The sequence below is a fragment of the Thamnophis elegans genome, chromosome 4 (assembly GCF_009769535.1).
Source record: "Thamnophis elegans isolate rThaEle1 chromosome 4, rThaEle1.pri, whole genome shotgun sequence".
Lineage (NCBI taxonomy): Eukaryota > Metazoa > Chordata > Lepidosauria > Squamata > Colubridae > Thamnophis > Thamnophis elegans.
Genome location: NC_045544.1, coordinates 77517339 through 77537753, shown reverse-complemented (window position 1 = coordinate 77537753; position 20415 = coordinate 77517339). Strand labels below are relative to the sequence as shown.

Sequence of the window (20415 nt, the reverse complement as noted above, 5' to 3'; positions counted from 1 at the left end):
TTTGATAATGTGACCATGAGAACGCTGCAATGGTTGTAAGTGTGAAAAATGGTCATAAATCAAGATCAAATGTGGGTAAGTCACCAGGAGCAGGAATTCACTTTTCTGAGCTTTCGGATTCATGCTGGAACCCATCTTCAGGGAAACTTCTCTCTATTAGAATATTCATTTTTCATACCATTGTAATTTTGAAAGGTCATTAAATGAACTGTTATAAGTCGAGGACTGTCTTTAAAGGGTCAGGGAAAAATCTTCTATTTCATGGACTAGTGAGGCAGTATGTCATCATCCTTATTGAATCTTGTTAAGATGTGTTTAGTCAGATCTACCTTATTGGGTTCAAATTCAGGAATTGAGCTCATAAACTGTGATGGCGAACCTATGGTATGCACGCCACAGGTGGCATACAGAGCCCTCTCTGCAGGCATGCGAGCCTGACTTGCATTTGTTATCCAAATAGCCTGAAAAAAGTTCAAAGTCACAGAATAATTTTTATCCACCATAAATCCATTTAAAACTCAGGGGAAAAAAATCCTTTAGATTTAAGTTTATATCATACAGTTTACTTTACACTCATAAATGGTACATTTTGCTTCCTGGGTTTTTGCCTTTGTAGGTAATTCAGAAACCGGTCTATTTAACATGTTTGGCTGTTAGGTAAGTATGGATTTCCCATTCTAACTTATTAAATGATGTGAAGAGTTAGCATTTGATAGCATTCCAACTGTTTTATTCTGTATGAGCATGTTGCATGAACGTTATGGGGAAATCCAAACGTGAAAATAGCAATGTAATCCTTTCATAAGAACTTGGACAGGGTTTGGAGATTATATCTTAAACCAAGTAATTGGGGTAATAACTAATTGTTGCTCAATGAGCTTTCTCTTCCCACGAAAAGCAGAATCATTGTACATTCAGTTAAAACTTTGTTTGAAGTCTACACAGGGGCTGGTAACTTTAAGTGCTTGAGAGTCTCCTAAGTACCAGAAGATTTTTCATGCTATTTACAAAAATTACAAGCCTGGGATTGGTTCTTATGATGTGGTCTTTCATAGTGATTCTCTTTAGGACAAAATTTGCTTCACATATTAATTTTGTTTTGGAAGACTTACTGTTTTTCTTGATGCTCATTTTCTTTTGAATTATATGCCAACATTTGGGAACTGAAGAAAATGAGTACTGAATGTTTTTATGATCACACAACAGAGCATATGACAAGCATAAAATGGTACCAGTTATAAAATGATATGAAAAACTCATCACATCTCTCTTTTTATATTTAGACAAATGTTTGAGCCATAATGTCTATGGAGCTTCTCAGTCATCCAAGCTATGGTTGAAGAAACTTCTTGGATGAGATGCAAAATGTCTTCCAAGAAAACCAAGAAAGTCCAGTTGCCTTTTGAAAAAAGAACCTTTGAGATTTTATCCATAATTGGAAGGATTAATTAGATATGAGCTGCATATACAATATTAGTTGATATGTCTTGCTTCATATTTCTTTGCTATTGTAAATAAACTCATTTAAATGTTAACGGCATATAAAAATTAACAGTAACAAGACATCTATACACAGAATAGTTTTGCAATATATAAAAACTATAAGACTTTGAGCTTTCTTTATTTTTTAATACAAAATGATAAAAAGCTAGATCCCACTCTTCATCTATATTACGCATTATCTTAAAATAAGGGCAACAGCTAATTTATAGAAGCAATAACAATATTTTAAACAATCTTGTAAAAATCTGTCTTAACATTAAAAAGTAACCTGTTACCTTTTAAAATAAATAAAATAATAAAGTAGTAACAAAATAGACTCTAAATATTTGAAAGTAATAGATTATAAAAGTAATTGGTAAACATTTAAAATAAAAGTGTCTTCAATCAATGGGAATTGAGACACCGTGACAGATTTAAATTTGCAGTTTACTGCAGGGGCATGGTACTGCTACTGAAAAGGTTTCCCTTGGACTTATTCAGTGATGGCATTGAATTTTTTTTACTATTGGTTCTGTGGGTGTGGCTTTATGGGTGTGGCATGGCTTTGTGGGAGTGGCTTTGTGGGTGTGGCAGAGGAAGGATACTGCAAAATTCCCATTCCCTCCCCACCCCATGTTTTCCAGCTCCGTTCTCCTGTTCAGGGCAACAAAAGAAGATCAACTAGGAGGCTGGGAGGCAGCAGGGGGGTGGCCAGCCTATTTGCCAGTTCTCCAAATTACTCAAAATTTCCACTAACAGTTCTCCAGAACCTGTCAGAACTGGCTGAATACCACCTCTGGACTTATTTACTAGATATGCTCACAAAACATTAACCACAATGTTGCTAATATCAATTTATCAATCAGCGTATAAGGGAGATTGATATCTACCATATTTTTAAATGCTAGTTCTTTCTCATGAACTTCAAGAGATATTTCAGTAAACAGCCAGGCAGATTATTGTGACAGTTCAGCTCTAGTGTCAGTTGTTGCAGTTAGTGGACTAGAGCCAATGCTTTCACAATTGGAGATGATCAGAACTAAAATGAGGTTAAAATTCAACTATAAAAAGTCTTTACCAATTGTAATTTAGTTGTCATATTTCTTTTGAGATTCAATGAATCCTGAAAAAAAGAATAATAACTACTCTTGGTCACCAAATGATCTCTTTAGAGACAATATACCAGTGATGGCTGACCTTTTCTGGACCGAGTGCCCAATTGTATTGTATTGCACTGTATTTTATTATTTGTATGCCGCCCTTCTCCGGGAGGACTCAGGGCGGCGAACAATTCAAGGGGGAAAAAAGGGGGAACATAAAAAGACAAAATACAAATAATAAAAGTAGACAACAGTCGCACAACCATACATGTCGAGAGGGGAGGGAACTCATCACCCTCAGGCCTGCCGGCAAAGCCAGGTTTTGACGGCTTTTCGGAAGGCCTGGAGAGAGGTGAGGGTCCGAATCCCTGCGGGGAGTTCATTCCAGAGGGCCGGAGCTGCCACAGAGAAGGCCCTCCCCCGGGTAATAGCCAGGTGGCATTGGCTGGTAGATGGCACCCGGAGGAGGCCAACCCTGTGAGATCTAATGGGTCTGTGGGAGGTAATTGGCAGCAGGTGGTCTCTCAAGACCAATGCGCATGCGCGCCCCCAAACTCCCAAAATGCAATGCGCAAATGGCCCACACACTTGTGCCCCTCCCCTGTGCATGCACCCCCTGGATATACCCTGTGCATGCATGGCAGAGACCCGATGACCAGCTGGCCAGTGGGAGACACACACGCATGCACAGTGGAGCTGAAGTGGGAGACAGCTCGCGTGCCCACAGAGAGTGCTGCATGCCACTTGTGGTACGTTAGGTTAGGTTAGGTTTGGTTTATTGGATTTATATGCCGCCCTTGTCCCAAGGACTCAGGGAGTGCCATTGGTTCACCATCATGGCAATATAACATCCCAAAACTAAATTATATCCAAGCAAGGACTGAAATCCTGACCCTTAATAGCAAAAGCCTTATTTTGGTGAGTTAACTCTGAACTGAGATATCAGATGATATCCTGCTGTCCAAACAAAACAATAAGGAGAAGTCTCTCATAATGTATACTTCCCACTGACTGGAAGCTATTGAGATCACATTTCTGTCACAGAGAAGAGGGGGACTGATCTATTCTCCATAGCACCTCGGAGCAAGATAAGAAGTAACAGATGGAAGCTGTTCAAAGAGAAGTCCAACCTAATTTCCTAAATTCCTCTTCTTTTTAAGAAGAGATTTGATTTGGTCTGCAATGATATAGGGTCTCTTGCTTCAGTAGGGATTTGGACTAGAAAACCTCAAAATTCTTCCCACTCTTGTTATTTCATAATTTTGTAATTCATTTCTCCTCCTTTTCTTTGCTTCTCACCTTTATTTGGCTTTTTTGGTTTAGCATCTGATCCATTTGGACATTCTGTAAGAACTCCATTAAAATCAGGGAATCATGTAAATCGGATGCTTGGCGCTGGAGGGCTTCCTGTACACAGGCCAGCCTGGTGAGAAAATGTAAACTATTTAGCAATATATGGATAATATATTAGAAAAAACAATTGCTACCAACCTGCCTTCCACCGAGGACCTGTATACTGCACGAGTCAAAAAGACGGCTGTGAATATATCTACAGACCATATCTACATGAGCCGAAGTGGCGCAGTGGTTAAATGCAGCACTGCAGGCTACTTCAGCTGACTGCAGTTCTGCAGTTCGGCTGTTCAATTCTCACCGGCTCAAGGTTGACTCAGCCTTCCATCCTTCCGAGGTGGGTAAAATGAGGACCCGGATTGTTGTTGGGGGCAATATGCTGACTGTGTAAACCGCTTAGAGAGAGCTGAAAGCCCTATGAAGCGGTATATAAGTCTTACTGCTATTGCTATTACATATCTACTGGACATAAATTGTTTCAACTTCTACCCTCAAAACGATGCTATAGGGCACTGCACACCAGAACAAGTTGACACAGGGACAGTTTTTCCTTGAATGCCATCACTCTGCTAAACAACTAATTCCCACAACACTATCAAATTATTTACTAAGACTATATTACTATTCTTCTTCTCTTCGTTCCTAGTACCTATCTCTTCTCACTTATGACTATAAACATGTTGCTTGTATCTTTACAATTTATATTGCTTTATTTGTTTCCTAGTATGATTTGATTGTTTATAAGTAACCTACGACTATTACTAAGTGTTGTATCTTATGATTCTTGATGAATGTATTCTATTTTATTTTTCTTTAAGTACGCTGAGAGCATATGTACCAAAGACAAATTCCTTGTGTGTCCAATCACACTTGGCCAATAAAGAATTCTATTCTATTCTATTCTATTCTATTTTATTCTATTCTATTCAAAGCATAGAGAAATTTACTCTGCTTTATCAAGTAGAAACAACTTGTTAGCTCAGGAGATAAACCTCTAGCAAGAAGAAAGACCTTATTAAACAGCCCTATTTCTTTAAGTCAACTTCTCTTGCTTAGCTGTCTTTTAAATAAGGCCTCCCTGAAGAAATGCGGTCTCTTTGTATTACCTTCCGAAAAGCCCAGCTGTTATATTACTTCCGCCCAGTATTTTGATCCTTAGGAACTTACTTTTCCTTTACTCGTTTCATTTTTCTCTGAATCATTGCAGCTGCTGTGTGTTCCGAGGAGGAGACCATCTGCATTTCTTTCTGCAGAGTGTGAATCTTAGCAGCCCATGCTCCAGCTTTGTTCTTCAAGGTGCCAACTTTTTGCAGATCTCTCTGGAGTTCATCAAGGTTCTTTGTTGCTCTTGGCTCAGCGAGCAAGCCTGCCACAGTTTCTAGCCAACACTCAGCTGCTTCTAGCTCCCCAACCAGCTGCAAAGCCTGCAAAGAGAAAGGAATAACATACATGAGCTACATCTAGCCCAAGATATATAGCACCCGAGAAGTCTTCTTTGGAAGAGAGAAGAGTTCACACAAATCCCCGGGGTCAACTTTCTAACAGTAGGAAAAATTGTGTAGGAACACTCCACCAAAAAGAAGCACATCCAGATGCTTGTAAAAAAAAATTCAGAGCAAATGAGCTGCTTGGAGAGAGAACAAAAATGAAATTTATCTTGGGATTAGAACTTGCAATGAGTAAGATACAAGTTTTAGAAGGGACTTGTTTTCTTAATTCCCGTTTCCCATTGTAGGAAGATAGCACCCACCTCTCTCCTAGAAAATGAAATATTTTAGGAGATATTAAAAGGGAAGAATATTTCCCCCTAAAAGGAAGGCAGAAACTCATCCCCCCCCACTTTTGTCAATGGGCCATTAAGGCCTGGGCCAGCCTATTCTACATAACAAAATCTACCCCATCTCATTGCCCTTCATTGCACCATCCACCAAGTTTCAACCAAAGTTAGCACACAACCTACAAAGTTAGCTAAGACTCCCCACCCCTGGGAGTCTGACAGCCAATGGGATACATTTCTTACACAGGAAGAAACAGAGGAAACAGAGAGGTGGGACCCAACAGAGATTATAAAACTCAGGCTCTCTCGGCATCTCGGCTTTTTTTTCTGCTCAAGAGCTCAAGCCATATGGTCCTGCCCACCATTAAACCATCTTTCCAAACAGCCTCCATGTTTCCAGTGTCTTTTCCCCCACTTGGAACTGAACCCAGATGTAAATTTCTTCCAACACCATTCCACCAGAGCTCATCTTGTAGTGTTTTTCCCCAATGTAACATGGTACATTCCCCTGCTTCCATTTCCACATCCAGGACTGCAAGGGAAACATACCCAATGCTTGCTGAACTATTGCAAATGAGAAAGGAAGAAAAAAATATTGCTTCCAGGGATGGCTACTACTCACTGTGTCAATTTCCTGCAACGCCTTGCCATTTTCCTGATGCCTTTTTTTTAATTCAGCCCATAATTCTCCTAGTTCCTCAAGGGCATCTTCCATTTCTGGACTCCACCTGTGATCGGTATGTAGCAACTGCTGTATTTCCTAAGTGGTGCAAAATATATACATTCTTAATACGGACTAAAATAAAAAATCTGCCATTTGCTTTATGTCATATCACTTACTCATGGATTTTATTCTCTATCACCAATGCTCTTGAAGGTCTGAAGTAAAGAGCTTTCATTTTCTAATCTTTTAAGTAGGAGATGCAATAGTTTTAACCTAAGATCTTCAGAATGCAATACCTCTGCCTCTTTTATTTCCTCTTCAGACAGAGCCTGAGTAGAGAACATTATTATTCACAAAGATCTACTTTTCTCTGGTATTAATTGGCTGAGAATCAACTTCTTTTTATGTTGTTTTCCCTTTTATCTAACCAAAAGAATTCTGGAAAGAAAAGGTGATAGTGTGAGAGTTAGCTGCAGATGGGGGAAGGCCAAGTGTCTAAATCCCCTCTGTATTTTATTTTATTTATTAGATTTACTAAGCCCACCCAACTCCAAGGTGCTAATAGTCTTTGAGCTTCTTAATCTATGCAGTGGGAACTAATCAGTGTTTAAGAACTACAAAGTTCTATGTAAACTGTTTAGAGTAAAACTTCCTGGGAAATGATATATAATAATCAGAAACAATCACATCAACTTTGATATTGACAGAGATTTTACTCATAGAACAGGCAAGTGGTAAAGAGGCAGCAGAGTTCTGAAAAAGTTACGATTGGTTGGACCACTTGAAGATAACTAGCCTGAGAACAGGATTATCCTTTAACATTGGCAAGATTATAGCTTCTCTTCTATTTATGTATTTAGTTATTAATCAAATTTATATAGCTACCCTACTTCTCTAGAGGAGACTCTGGGTAATGTACAACAGTGAAGATCTTTTATTGAAACTTATTGGTTGTACTCAAGATTGGATGAAGAACATCCAGAAGTTCAGAAGGAACATTCTGCTGCCCGTTTTCATATTTCCTAGCATCCATCCCCTAAGGTAGATGACTTACTCTGACTAATAGTACATCACATTTCTGAAGCTCATATTTTTAAAGATTCCTTGCAGAAAAAATCTCTTCCTGGAAATATCCCAAAGGTGTTTTCCCCCCAAAAGGCAACTGTTTTTTCCCTTGAAGATATTTCGCTTCTCATCCAAGAAGCTTCTTCAGTTCCGATGCCTTCAATCAGAACTGAAGAAACTTCTTGGATGAGAAGTGAAACGACTTCAAAGAAAAACAAAGGAAGTCTAGTTGCCTTTTGAAATAGGACTTTCGGGACAACCAGGACCTGAATGACTGAGAACCTCCATGGACTTCCTGGAAATACAAAAATCTAGGGGAGCAAGGAAAAATTTAGAAAGAACATTTTCCCTTGTTTGTTTTATTTGAATAGCAGCAGGTTTGCGGAATTGATTTTCCCTGTTTATAGTCCCAATATTCTACCACCTCATCCCGCTGCATGTGTAGACCAGATCTGCTACTGATGCCAGGGCCTGTTCTCCATCCAAGTGGCAGCTAACTAGCAGCCTAAGGAAAGCAAGCATTATTGCTACAATAAGGGAATCCATGTGGGCTGCAACATGAAAAGGCCTTGGAAAAATCTATGAAACTTTTATAGAGACATTACCCGATCAGCATCCTGGCAGATGTCCTGAAGGTGTGCCTCTTGCTGAGGCAGATCCTTTAAAGACTTTGGCTGTCTGAGAAACTTCCTCCTCCTGCAGGAGATGGAGAAGTAGGCTGAGGTCATGCATTCCAATTCATCCGTTGATTACTGCCATATCAAGTGCACATGTGTGAAACAGCCATTGTATATTAAACCCACAGATAAAGAAGAGCATGTATTCATTTTATTCATGAGCACTTTGAACTGCAACACATTATAATGGAGGCTATTAATATTTTAGGTGCCACGTTCATATTCTGCGTATTAGCAAACAGAGGGATAAGATTGTCATGTCGCCAAATAGCATCATCTATACACCGAGAGAAGTATTCGTGACTTAGGAGAACTCCAACATTAGAAAACAGAAACCAATTTCCCCAAACCCCAGAATATTCTCAGTGGTCAATATTGAGCAACTTTGAGACAACTCAAAACAGAAAACCAAGGGGAATGGAATGGAATTATGCAGAAGTATTCTGTACTGCAATTTGCCCACCTTGTTTAATCTAAAATGCATGACAATACAACTTTTCCATGAAGCTCACAGAATAAACCTGTAAATATTTCCCTGGTCCATTCTACTCCGTTTCCCCAAAAATAAGCCCTCCCCTGAAAATAAGCCCTTCCCGAAAATATTGCAACACAGCAGCAGCCATGAGGTGACCACGCTTGCTGCCTCCTGCACCTCAAAAATAATAAGACCTCCTGAAAATAAGGCCAGGTGCTTATTTCAGGGGTCAAAAGAAAATAAGACCCTGTCTTATTTTTGGGAAAACACGGTATATGCAAGGAACCATTCTTTAGTAGATGTAATGGAAAGCATGGATGACCTTGGGAAAATGGGGGAGGAGATGCAGCCTAGGAGACAACCAGGCAAGAGTAACAGAAGCCCCCAGGGACTTTAAGACAGAGGAAGAAACTTAGGAAGGATCCTTCCTAATGTATCAAGCATTTAAAAGTAGCAATGGGAAGTTTGTACTTTCAGACTTTCAGGATAAGTCAGCTTTCCCGGGTAAACCAGACAGGAAACAAGGCAAGATAAACTAATTTTCCTTTATTGTAAGGCTACATTAAACAAAATTTATAACACAAGTTTCTCATCACCACATTTAACTGCTTGATCCATTAGGGTGGGTCCTTCCTAAGTTTCTTTCTTACAGTTACTGGGGGCTCTTCTCAGATTGTTTCCTAGGTAGCATCTCTTCTATTTTTTTCCTCAAGATCATCCACACATTCCATTACAGCGGGCTATGAAAAAAACTTTATTGCTAAACAATAAAGCAGATCAAAACAAGTTCCCTGCCTGGATATTCCCACAGCTCCATTTTTCATCATTTTCCAGAACACTTTCCCTAGGGCAGCCCTGTGTATGCCAATACCTCCTGCTATCACCGTTGATGGCTTCTCTTCCTAAGAAATCTGAGTTGTTCTCTTGGCTTCTTACACCTTGTCCTGTGATTTCTGGAGTGTTCTTTTGCACCTAGGAAGATATGTCCAATGATTAGAGAGTTACTAAATAGATTGTCATTGGCCCTACAATAACTACTGAACATCTCCTGTTTTTTATTCTCAAATCTGCTTCCTTCCTTTATTATCCAAAAAATTATTGTGCCAGAATTTCATTTAACCAAAAATCCCAAAATGCCATACTTGTTATGTAGGACTAGTAAAGGACCATCACTTAATAATGGACCATAGTCTTCTCTACTGTTTCACCCCAAAGCCATTCAAGGAGAAAGAGATACTTTCACCTACATTCTCAGAAAGAAATAATCCTAACTCTGTCCCACAAATCTATGAACAGAAAGTTGCTGCAAGAGAGCCTCTTTTACCAGTAGTAGCTTAATCATGGGCTTAAGTCAACAAAGTGAAGATCAATGCATTCATCTGGAATTAATATCAAAGATTCAACTGTCATCACAGATTCATGGGTTTAGTAGAGTATTAATTATGATTTCTGTGATATAACAAGATGTGGGGCAAAGGAAATTTGATTAGGTTCATTTTTTATATGGATGAAGAAATCTGAGGGTGACCCTAAATGCAACAATTACCTCCCATACTAGCCTTTCTTCTGCATCATCTTCTGGTCTCTTTGTAGTTGTAGTCAGTACCTGATTAGGACTTGAATCTATAAATTCCTTTGTTAAAGCCAATTGTGGGGGATTATCACTCCTAAAACGTGGGAAAGTAGAAAAATGGAGAAAAGAAAAAGAAAAGAAAATGATTCCAATAAGAATGGGAAAGGAGAGGCAGAAAGCCAACATGAAAACCACTACAGAATAAATCTAGCCCTGTCTCAGAGCAATCTTAGCTCTGTTCATTATAGAAGCATTATGTAAATCATTTTATCCTTTTTTGTTACTAGGGAGGGTGGAGGTTTGTTCTCCGAGCTTATGGTTTGATTTCTGAAAGTTTTGTTACCAGGCTAGGTAACATCTTCAGTGGTGTAAGTAATATTCTACACCCTAGCTACATATATTCACCACCATCACACAAGGACTAGTTTTTAAGGAGAAGAACTCTTATAATTTAAGAGTAATTATCCTATGTAATGTGGCTATAGGGATGCGTTGGCTCAGTGGCTAGACGCTAAGCTTGTCGATCAGAAGGTTGGCAGTTCAGCGGTTTGAATCCCTAGTGCCGCGTAACTGAGTGAGCTCCCATTACTTGTCTCAGCTTCTGCCAACCTAGCAGTTTGAAAGCATGTAAAAATGCAAGTAGAAAAATAGGGACCACCTTGGTGGAAAGGTTACAGCGTTCCATGCACCTTTGCATTTAGTCATGATGGCCACATGACTACGAAGATGTCTTTGGACAACGCTGGCTCTTTGATTTTTTCATTTTTCATTTCATTTCATTTATTTGGGATTTATAGGCCGCCCTTTTCCCTGAGGGGACTCAGGGCGGCTTACATTCATAGGAAAAGGGGGGTGCAATACAGAGACATAAACAATATGTGAATAAAATAAACAGTAAAAACACAACTTTCATTCAACACTCAACACTCGGGTGGGGCGAATTAGAAACTTATCCCCAGGCCTGACGGGATAGCCAGGTCTTAAGGGCTGTGTGGAAGGTCTGGACGGTGGTGAGGGTGCGAATCTCGATGGGGAGGTCGTTCCACAGGGTCGGAGCTGCTACTGAAAAGGCTCTCCTCCGCGTAGTCGCCAGTCGGCATTGACTGGCGGATGGAATTCGGAGGAGGCCCAATCTGTGCGATCTAATTGGTCGGAGGGAGGTAATCGGCAGGAGGCGGTCTCTCTTTGGCTTTGAAACGGAGATGAGCATCGCCCCTAGAGTCGGGAATGAGTAGCACATATGTGCAAGGGGAACCTTTACTTTTTTAATGTGACTATTTAATGAACCTGTTATCCTCTATCCACTCAGAATAGTCATTTAAGTTGATTCTGAATTAAAGTTTATAGATCACAAACGAAGCCTTTTCCTTTTATCTTCTACCCATAAACTCCTTGGGGCTCCTTTTATTCCAGCCTTTCTCTGCACTTAGTCCAGGTTAGGTTTGCTCAGCCACAGGAACTTTAAAGGTGCGCACACTTCAACTGCTAGAATTCTCCAGTCATCATGGAATTCTGGGAGTTGAAGTCCGCGCATCTTAAAATGGTTGAGGTTGAGAAACTGGTTTACTGACTTAAATCTTTTGCTTAAAAAGGTGGTGTTTTGTACAAAACCTGAACAAACTAGAAGTACTCCTAAACTCTTAATTTTGCTTTGCTGCTGAAGCAGAGACCATTATAGTTCCTGAGTCTTTGTGAACTTTTGCTGAATGCCTTCTTCAGTCATTCACAACAAAAAAACATAGGTAAAACATGTGCTGATGGCAACTCTATTTTTTAAAAAAACATAACTATCAATTGCAAAATTAGATGCTTCATAAATAAAGTACTTAACTAAAGCTATGAAAAGAGTTACAGATCAAACATTCAGCAAATACCTCAACAGTTGCTGTAACCGGGCCCAGCTCTCCTTGGTATCCTGGTGTTTGAGGGTCACTTGTGCTGCCAGACTTGGGTGAAGGCTTATAAGCTGTGACATAGCCACATCTAGCATCTAAAGGTATGGAAAAGGTACAGCATGAATAATTGGGAGTGGTAACTGGCCATCTGCCATTGGCTGGGCCCGTGCAACATGACCCACCAAACCAAAGACATCAGACTTGGCATGAGCTTTGTGGCCAGGCAAGCGTTTGCCAAGCTCTGTTTTTCAGTTACGGGCTAGAGAAAGCTCTATTGAGCTCTTCATGAGCCAAATACAGCTTGATGAGTCACATTGTGGACATCTAACTTATAACATCCCCAAAGAAATGTTTTGGATTAGCTCTTCAGATTCAAATGCGTATCACAAGGACATTTTTTTTAGGAACTAGGGCTTCTGCTGAAAAGTCAGCTTCCTAACTTTTTACCACTGTACAACCCCTAGTATGATGGGACCACTGACTCTGGATATCATTCAGGAGCTGAAGTGCAGGACCAATAACAGAACCTAGCATGGTTAGGGATTTGGGGTTTTAATTTAACAGATCTGGATTGGAGAAAATGGGTCAAAACTGAGAAAGAGGACAGAGAGACAGTTCTAAGCAACAGTGATAGTAAGGTTAAATCCTATCAAGACCATTTAAAGGAACTTGGTGATTCACTTAAAGAAGAAAAAGGTAAGGAGAGACATGATAGCAATCTTCCAATACATGAAGGGATGTCACAGTAGAGAGGGCGTAGATTTATTTTCTTTAACACCTGAGGCAATATAAGAAACAACTGTTGGAAATCCAAACTTGAACTAAGGGGGATTTCCTGACTATGTAAGCTACTCAGCAATGGAAAACTCTTCCTCCTTAAATTGTGAGTGCTCTGTCACTGGAGGTTTTCAATAAAAGACTGGACAGCCATTTGTCCAGAATGGTATGAGGATTCCTTGACAGGAGGTAGGATATCTCTTCTATCCCTATTAATGCTCTGAAGGAGTTATGATGTCTGTGATTCTCTGTGAACCAATCACAAGGGAAGCTAGTGCGTTCTTATTCACTGGATATGTTCAAGCAGAAGCTGGATGGAAATATGTTGGGAGTACTTTAATTTGGGTTCTTACACTGCATAGCAAGTTGGATCTAATGACCTAAATGGGTCCTCTATGATCTAAAAATAACTTTCTTTCTCGGCTTAAGTATTCCAGATAATAATCCCATTTCTTACCATGACCTGGCTGGCAATATCCCGGATATCCATGTCTGGACTTGACTCAAATTCATTCTGTTTTCTTTCTCCATAAAGATGCCTCAACTATAACAGAAAGGATAGAACTTTAAACCTAGAGAGACAGCTAGCAATCTAATCCTGGTTTTGGGGGGGATCCCACTATTCACTTTTTGAAATATATGAATCCATGCTCAGAATATCTATTAATTTTACTTAATAAGAACCAATAACCTTACTTTTTAAAAAAATTCAAATTCTTAAAGTTTGAACTTTTTGTATGATCCAAGCCAAGATTTCTGAGCTTTAAGGACAACTTCTCAATCTAACTGGGTGAATAGCATCAATTATAAATCTTCATATTGTAAAGTTAGAAATTGTACAGCAGCTTTACCCAACCTTGTTAGAAGCTGAAATACAGGACATCTGGTAAGGAAGGCAAAATTACAGCATCAAACCATCCCTTATTACACTACCCTTTATAAAGTAAAATAGTATAGCTAGAACTGTATACTGTGAAATATTTCAGGCAAGGGGGCAGTATTTCTTCGTGGCTACAGGGTTGACTATCCAATTTTGCCACAATCAGTTTGCTGGATATAGCATAGCTGAAGTCTGGATTAAACTCCACATAATTGAGGGCTTGGGTAAAAGTGATGCATCCTGCTGAATCAAATACATACTTCTAGATCAGTGTTTCTCAACCTTGGCAACTTGAAGATGTCCGGACTTCAACTCCCAGAATTCCCCAGCCAGTGAATGCTGGCTGGGGAATTCTGGGAGTTGAAGTTCAAACATCTTCAAGTTGCCAAGATTGAGAAACACTGTTCTAAATAATTCAATGACCCAGATCTATTTTTATGGTCCAGTTGCCTGGAATGTCATCTCATCCCTTATTACCTTTGCATGGATGACTGAAAGGAGCACATCTGCTTGCTGGAGAAAAGAAGCTGCTTCTAGTGCCTGCTGCAGGGTTTCATGATATTCCTTTAATGTCCTCTGGAGCTGAAGCCACCTGAAAGAATGGAAGGAGGACAACAGGTAAACAGTTTAGCTCTCTCTCCTTCTTGGAAAAGCTGCCTTGATTATTGAATTTTAATAGAAAGGTACCAAGTATGGAAACTTAAGAGAAATGTGATCAGATGATACTCTAGCTTGTCCTAATATTGTCTCTGCACCAGTGGTGGGATTCAAAATTGTTTACTACTGGTTCAGTGGGTGTGGCTTGGTGGGTGTGTCAGGGGAAGGATACTGTAAAATCTCCATTTCCTCCTGATCAACTGGGAGTCGGGAGGCAGAGAATAGATGGGGTGAGGCCATTCAGAGGTGGTATTTACCCGAACTCAGAATTTCTGGTTCTACAGAACTGGTCAGAATCTGCTGAGCACCACTTCTGCTCTGCACCATCCTGTACATCCTGTCTACCAGCTGCTGCTTGGGCTTACATTTTATTCAGGTACTTGCGTCGTGCCATGATACTTTTGCTTTCACTCTTCCCTTGTTTCTCAAGCTTCTGAGCCAGGCTATTCAATTCCTCATGCACAGCTTGGAATTGTAGCTCCTCCTAAGTTCAGTGTAGGGGAAAAACAGAAGAGAGGAGACAATAAAGTAATGTAAACTTAGTTTTCATTAAAACATCTCTCTCCTTGCTCCAAATGAAATTAAAACTGGCAACAAGTACAATGCAGAGAATAGCCAGTTTATGTGTGCATATTGAGATGTGCTGTTACTATTCATATTCAGTGGCTGTCTGAAGAACCTACTAGTCCAGGAACAGATAGATATGTGCAAAGGTCCTCCTGGCCACCCCCTACTCTTCTAGCAGGAGTTGCGTGTCCAGAAAATTCCCATATTGCATACCAGTCCTGAATGGGAAGTGCTATTCCATCCAGGACTAAAGATGGAAACTTTCCAGGATCAAGAACCCAAACACCCGCCACCATTAATTCTTCCTTAGATGAAGCATGAATCTATTCATCCCCATCTGAATCCTCACAGCTGTGGACTTTAACATAAGATATTGGCAACATCATTTGGGCAGTTTGTGATGTGCAACTGGGTATCAACTAGTAACCTTATGTAAATTTTAAGGACAAGAGTTGTAAGTATTGAGTCTTGAAACACCACATAAGTGAAGAACCTCAGGCTTAAACTCTTCTTCCTGCCAACACTAACTGGAACCACCCAGAATGAGAAAAACCACCACAACACAGTTTTCTCTAGCCTCCATAGGATACCATGATCAATAATATTGAAAGCCACTCAAAGGTCAAACAGAATCAGAGCCACCACTGCCAGACTCTACCAGAGGTCATCAATAAGTACAAGCAATGTTGCCTTAGTATTATGCTCCTGTCTGAAACCCAACTGAAAAAGGTCCAGATAACCCTGCTCTATAGCCTACTGAAGCCACAGTCCAAACAACCTTCTCAACAAATTTTCCTTTAAAAAAAAGGAAAGTTGGGGGCTAGACAAAAATTGTCCAAGGCTCTTGGGTTAAGCAATGATACACCGCCACTTCCTTAGAGATAGAAGAACCACTCCTTCCCTCGTGGAAATGGACATCCCTGCATAGATTCTACCACATCACTTCTTAAGCCTTTACAAATGAAGGAGGGCATAAATCTAATAAACGAATGGCAAAGTTTGCAGTCCAAAGAATTCTCTCCACTTCTTTGGGAATAAAACTCTTCCCAGCTAAACTGAAAAACAATGCTTTAGGTCCCTTAAGAGGACTTGCTCAGTCTGAGTCCATCTCTGAGGAGATCTGCAGAGCTCTTCTAAGACAGAATCTTTTTGCAAATACATCAGACCCAGAAAATAAAATGAAAATAGAAACATCCTTCAAATGCTATTCACAACACAAATCTCCATAAGGAATGTCAGGAAGATTAAGATTACCTGCTTTAAGTCAAGGATCTGCCGGGTAATTTGTACCTTATCTGCCTTCTCTTGCAATAAAATAGCTAGCAAAGGCTTCTCTTCCTAGAGAGGAAAAGATGATTAAAATATGAGAGATTCGGGAAAACACAGTGACCATAATATTTACAGGAAATTTTAAAAGATGGAAATATTTCTTCAGGATACACACAGGAATTGTTTTTGTAAATGTGCATACCAGAGAAACTTGAATATTAAGATCTGTGTAAATTGTGTAAAATTAAATAAGGCTGCTAATATTTATGATGGGGTAAGATTTTCTTCATTCTTTTCAAGTTTGGGAAAGAAAGTCTAGAAATTTTTAAATTTATGTGAAGAAATGGAATGTAAGTGAAGGACAGAAGTCATGGATACTGAAATTAAAACGTCTAATAGAATTCAAAGCAAAAAACAAACAAATCCAAAACCCTTTGAAGACTGAAGGGTACTGAAGATAAATTATGACCACTATAAGGTTTGTCTGGTTTTATCTCTGCTTTGAGCTTTCAAGAGAAATGGCCAAAACCTTTTCTTTATATAAAACCTTAAAAACACTTTAATTAAAGGTAACAGCTAAAAAAAATGAAGTTTGGGTTTACTACAGGAACTGAAATCCACCACATCTGAGTAACACTAGATTGAGGAAGAAAATAAAAAGGGAAGGGGAAGAAATATTTTCTCAATCCCAAATTAGATTATTGAGGAAAATTAATCTACTTAAAAAGAAATCAGAACCAATGAACTGATGGCCTTAAAGTGAATAGCCCTCAGCTCTCTATTTGCAATTTCTGGAGATGCCTCCTAGAGTAAGCAGGAGTAAAATTTTGGGAGTTTTTTTTTCTTAGCTAGGGCTTCTCCTCCCCAAAAGCAGTAGCCATTTTTGAGGCTCTTAAGGGCAAAATGGATATTTAGGCCTCTGCAAGGCTTGAGCAGCTACTTCAATCCTAACCACCACAAAATAAAGTTTAAAAAGAAGTTTTCAGTGCTGCCCACTCTGGAGAGATTATCACTGGACACATCCTTATTCAAAAATGATGTTGAGAATGATGATGCAGAAGAAAAAATAATGGGTTATATTTCAGCCACCAGAACAAAATTCACATCTCTGAAAAGAAAATGTATCTGGGACTCATTTTTTAACCTTCCTACTTATCCTAAGTAATTACCTTCTGCCTGATCCAGGCTTCTAGTTGTTCAGCTTTCTGGTTGAACTCTTGTAGGCTCTTGAAGCCAACGACTGTTTTAGTCTGATTTGTTGCCATGTGCTTCAGCAATTGCCATTGTTCTTGCAGGGTCTGAAGTCGTCTCTCTACCTCTGTGCTGGATTTTGGTTGGATCATCAGTTGTTCACCCATCTGCAGGAAAGATGGGAAAAATATACTAACAAAGTTGAAACTACAACCCTATTATCTTGTAAATGCATTTAACCAATGAAAAAAGTACAGAAAATGAGGTTAGCAATCAAAAAATAAAATTTCCACAGCATATTCTATTTGGCCCAGTTTGTATTTTTTTAAAAAGTTTGACAATTAAGCCCTGTGAGAAATCAACTGGCAAGGCTGCAAGGTTGCTTTCAAATCTCAGTTATGAAAGTGGGCTGTTAATAGAATGTAGCAGATGAGGAACTTCTCAATTGAGGATCAAAATCTACTGATTTGGGGGCAATGGGAAAGTATTAAAAAAAAAAAGATTGTATGTACACCAGTATCTTAATTAGACCTAAAAATTAATTTAATGTGGATACTAAGACTGTTGAATTCTATAACTGTTGAATCAATCAGGTGAGAATTGAATAGTATATATAAGAATAGCAACTGAGGAAATTCTCTATTTCATGCAAAGATATTTTCAATTCCTGGAATATTAAGGTGGCATGAAGAGGAATGGCAAACTTGGCCTTGTTCCTGAGTAAATGGCACAGAAAAAGTTCTGATAAAGTAGTTGTGAGAAAAAGAAGGGAAGCCTATTTGCTCACACTACTTTTCTTGTCAGGAAGAAAATCTGCTTCAATAGAAACTTCATCTTCATTTGATTTTAAATTAACCATGGAATAGGTAAGAAGGAAACAATTAAGCATTAAAAACTTCAAGTTGAGCTTGACGTGATGATTTCATGGACATATCCATGTTATTTTCTTGGCAACAATACTGCAGCAGTTCGCTGTTGCTTTCTTCCGGGACTTTATTCTTTACTTAGCTGGGAGGTATTTGGTGGAAAATTCCACAGAGGGAGAAAAAGTTGGCCTTTAAGCAGGGACTGGAACACTTCCAGCAGCCCACTATCTCACGAACATCTGCACAAGCTTTACTTGTAACAAAATGTGATAGTTTTATTTTTGAATGCAATTAAGCAATATTTATTCTTATGTCTATTAACATGCTACACCGAAGTAAAATAATACACACTTTGTTTCTTTTCCAGAAAAACATGAAAAAGGTTGCTTAATTTTTTAAACGGGCATTTTCTCCCCTTTCTGGATCTTGTAGGTAGGACGTTTAAGCCATTCTGACCTACTGAAAAATTGGATGCAGGTGTCTTTTTTCACGCAGATGTAAAGTACGAGGAAGCAGCCTACAGACCACATTTTACCTGGTTCAGTTTGATGATGGTATTCTCAAAATCCTTCATCTCTCTCTGTAATATTTGAGCTATCCGTTCCCATTCCTGAAATCTGCAACCATCCTTCAGGTCATGGAGTTTTCCTTGCATCCATTTTTCAGCCTGAAAGGGATAAAAAATAACATAGATTGTTTGCTATACTTTGCTATGCTTCCTTCAGGAAGTTCAAAAGTCAGCTCTTATGTGGGAAAAGAGAAAGGATATAGGGCACTATAAATAGGACATCTTCTAGTATAGCAATAAAGAACTTAAACAAGATTATATACCCATAATATTTATTCCAGTAGATGTTCCAGAACTATAACATTGCAGCGGGACTTCCAGGAAAACTGAAATGAAGCAGCTCACATGGTTTTCTGCAGACCTAGATGTACACATGTGTCATCTCTCCTGTGGGAGTTGCATTGGTTGCTGATTTGCTTCTGGGTCCAGTTCATGGTGCTGGTTCTCACCTTCAGAGACCTACATGGCTTGGGACCAGGTTATTTGAAGGACCATCTTCTCCTGCTTACATCTACCCAACCTACCAGAGCAGGAAAGCAAGGAGGTACATCTAGTCTAGTGGGACCAAGAAGAAGGGCCATCTCTGTGATGGATCCCTTCCCGTGAACATCATCCCCGCAGAAATAAGATTTTCCCCCACTCTGATCCGCTTTGGAAGGCCCTGAAGACCTGGTTTTGCCAATGGGCCTGTGGAACCCAGAGTAGGAGAGAGCCCTTCAAGTGGCTTATTTGATTAACTGTCGTCACCAGGAGGGTGAGGGATTATTGCTTTTTATTGTTTTACATTAGATTTCTATCTTTGTAAGTTGTCCGGAGTCATTGAGAGTAAATAGGGCAGCCATATACATTTTCTTAAATAAATAAAACTTTCTAAGACAATGTAAATAGCTATAACTGGATTGCAGAAAACCAAAGATTTACAGATGTATTGCAATGTTAAGGCATGTGGACATTAATTCCCAGAATTCCTCAACCAGCATGGGAATAAACATATCTTGAAGTTGCTGAGGTTGAGAAACACTGGATTAGAGAATGAGGCATGAGAGAGAAGTGTGTTGGACAAGCCTGCAGATACTCTGAGTAATGCTTTTTGATACTAAAAGTCTTTTAGAAAAACAATATTGTTCCATAGTAGAAGACTCACAGTATAAATCCTAATTAAATAATCTGATTGCAAGTACTAGAGAAAAATGCTGCCTAATCACAGAAGCTGCTGCCAGAATAAAGACTAGCAGGATGATTACACAATCTAACTTGGAGGAAGATAATTTCCTATTTACAACACATGTATGTATCTTCTTTCCTTTAGAGTGGCTATAGGTTTGGGGACTGCAAGCTCACATCCACTGACTAGGTTCATACACGTAGGTGTAATGACGTTTGTTTAGGTTTTGCACAATGTACGAACCCATTCATTGTGAGTTAGTCAACAGACAGCTCATAGCTTGGATGAAATGAATAAGCTGTAGGAGAAGAGCAGGCTGAGCTGCAAGGTGGAGTAAACATGTCATCAGTTTGGAATCGCTGCGTTGCCACAATAGACCCAAGTCCAGCCTCCAGTGAATTCCACTGACCCTTA

The 20415-nt window shown here is 39.4% G+C and overlaps 1 protein-coding gene across 1 annotated transcript in view; it reads right to left on the bottom strand.

Annotated features, from left to right (window-relative positions):
* LOC116506953 overlaps window positions 1–20415 on the bottom strand; it is a 70081-nt gene that overhangs the window by 30942 nt on the left and 18724 nt on the right. Inside the window, exons 4-16 of the mRNA XM_032214846.1 lie at window positions 18804–18935; window positions 17381–17569; window positions 16197–16280; window positions 14741–14859; window positions 14196–14310; window positions 13296–13382; window positions 12041–12156; window positions 10140–10260; window positions 9465–9565; window positions 8047–8137; window positions 6335–6472; window positions 5103–5359; window positions 3882–4005 (exon numbers count right to left, since the gene is read on the bottom strand). Coding sequence (XP_032070737.1) covers window positions 3882–4005; window positions 5103–5359; window positions 6335–6472; window positions 8047–8137; window positions 9465–9565; window positions 10140–10260; window positions 12041–12156; window positions 13296–13382; window positions 14196–14310; window positions 14741–14859; window positions 16197–16280; window positions 17381–17569; window positions 18804–18935 — 1674 coding nt within the window. The remainder of the gene's footprint in view (window positions 1–3881; window positions 4006–5102; window positions 5360–6334; window positions 6473–8046; window positions 8138–9464; window positions 9566–10139; window positions 10261–12040; window positions 12157–13295; window positions 13383–14195; window positions 14311–14740; window positions 14860–16196; window positions 16281–17380; window positions 17570–18803; window positions 18936–20415) is intronic.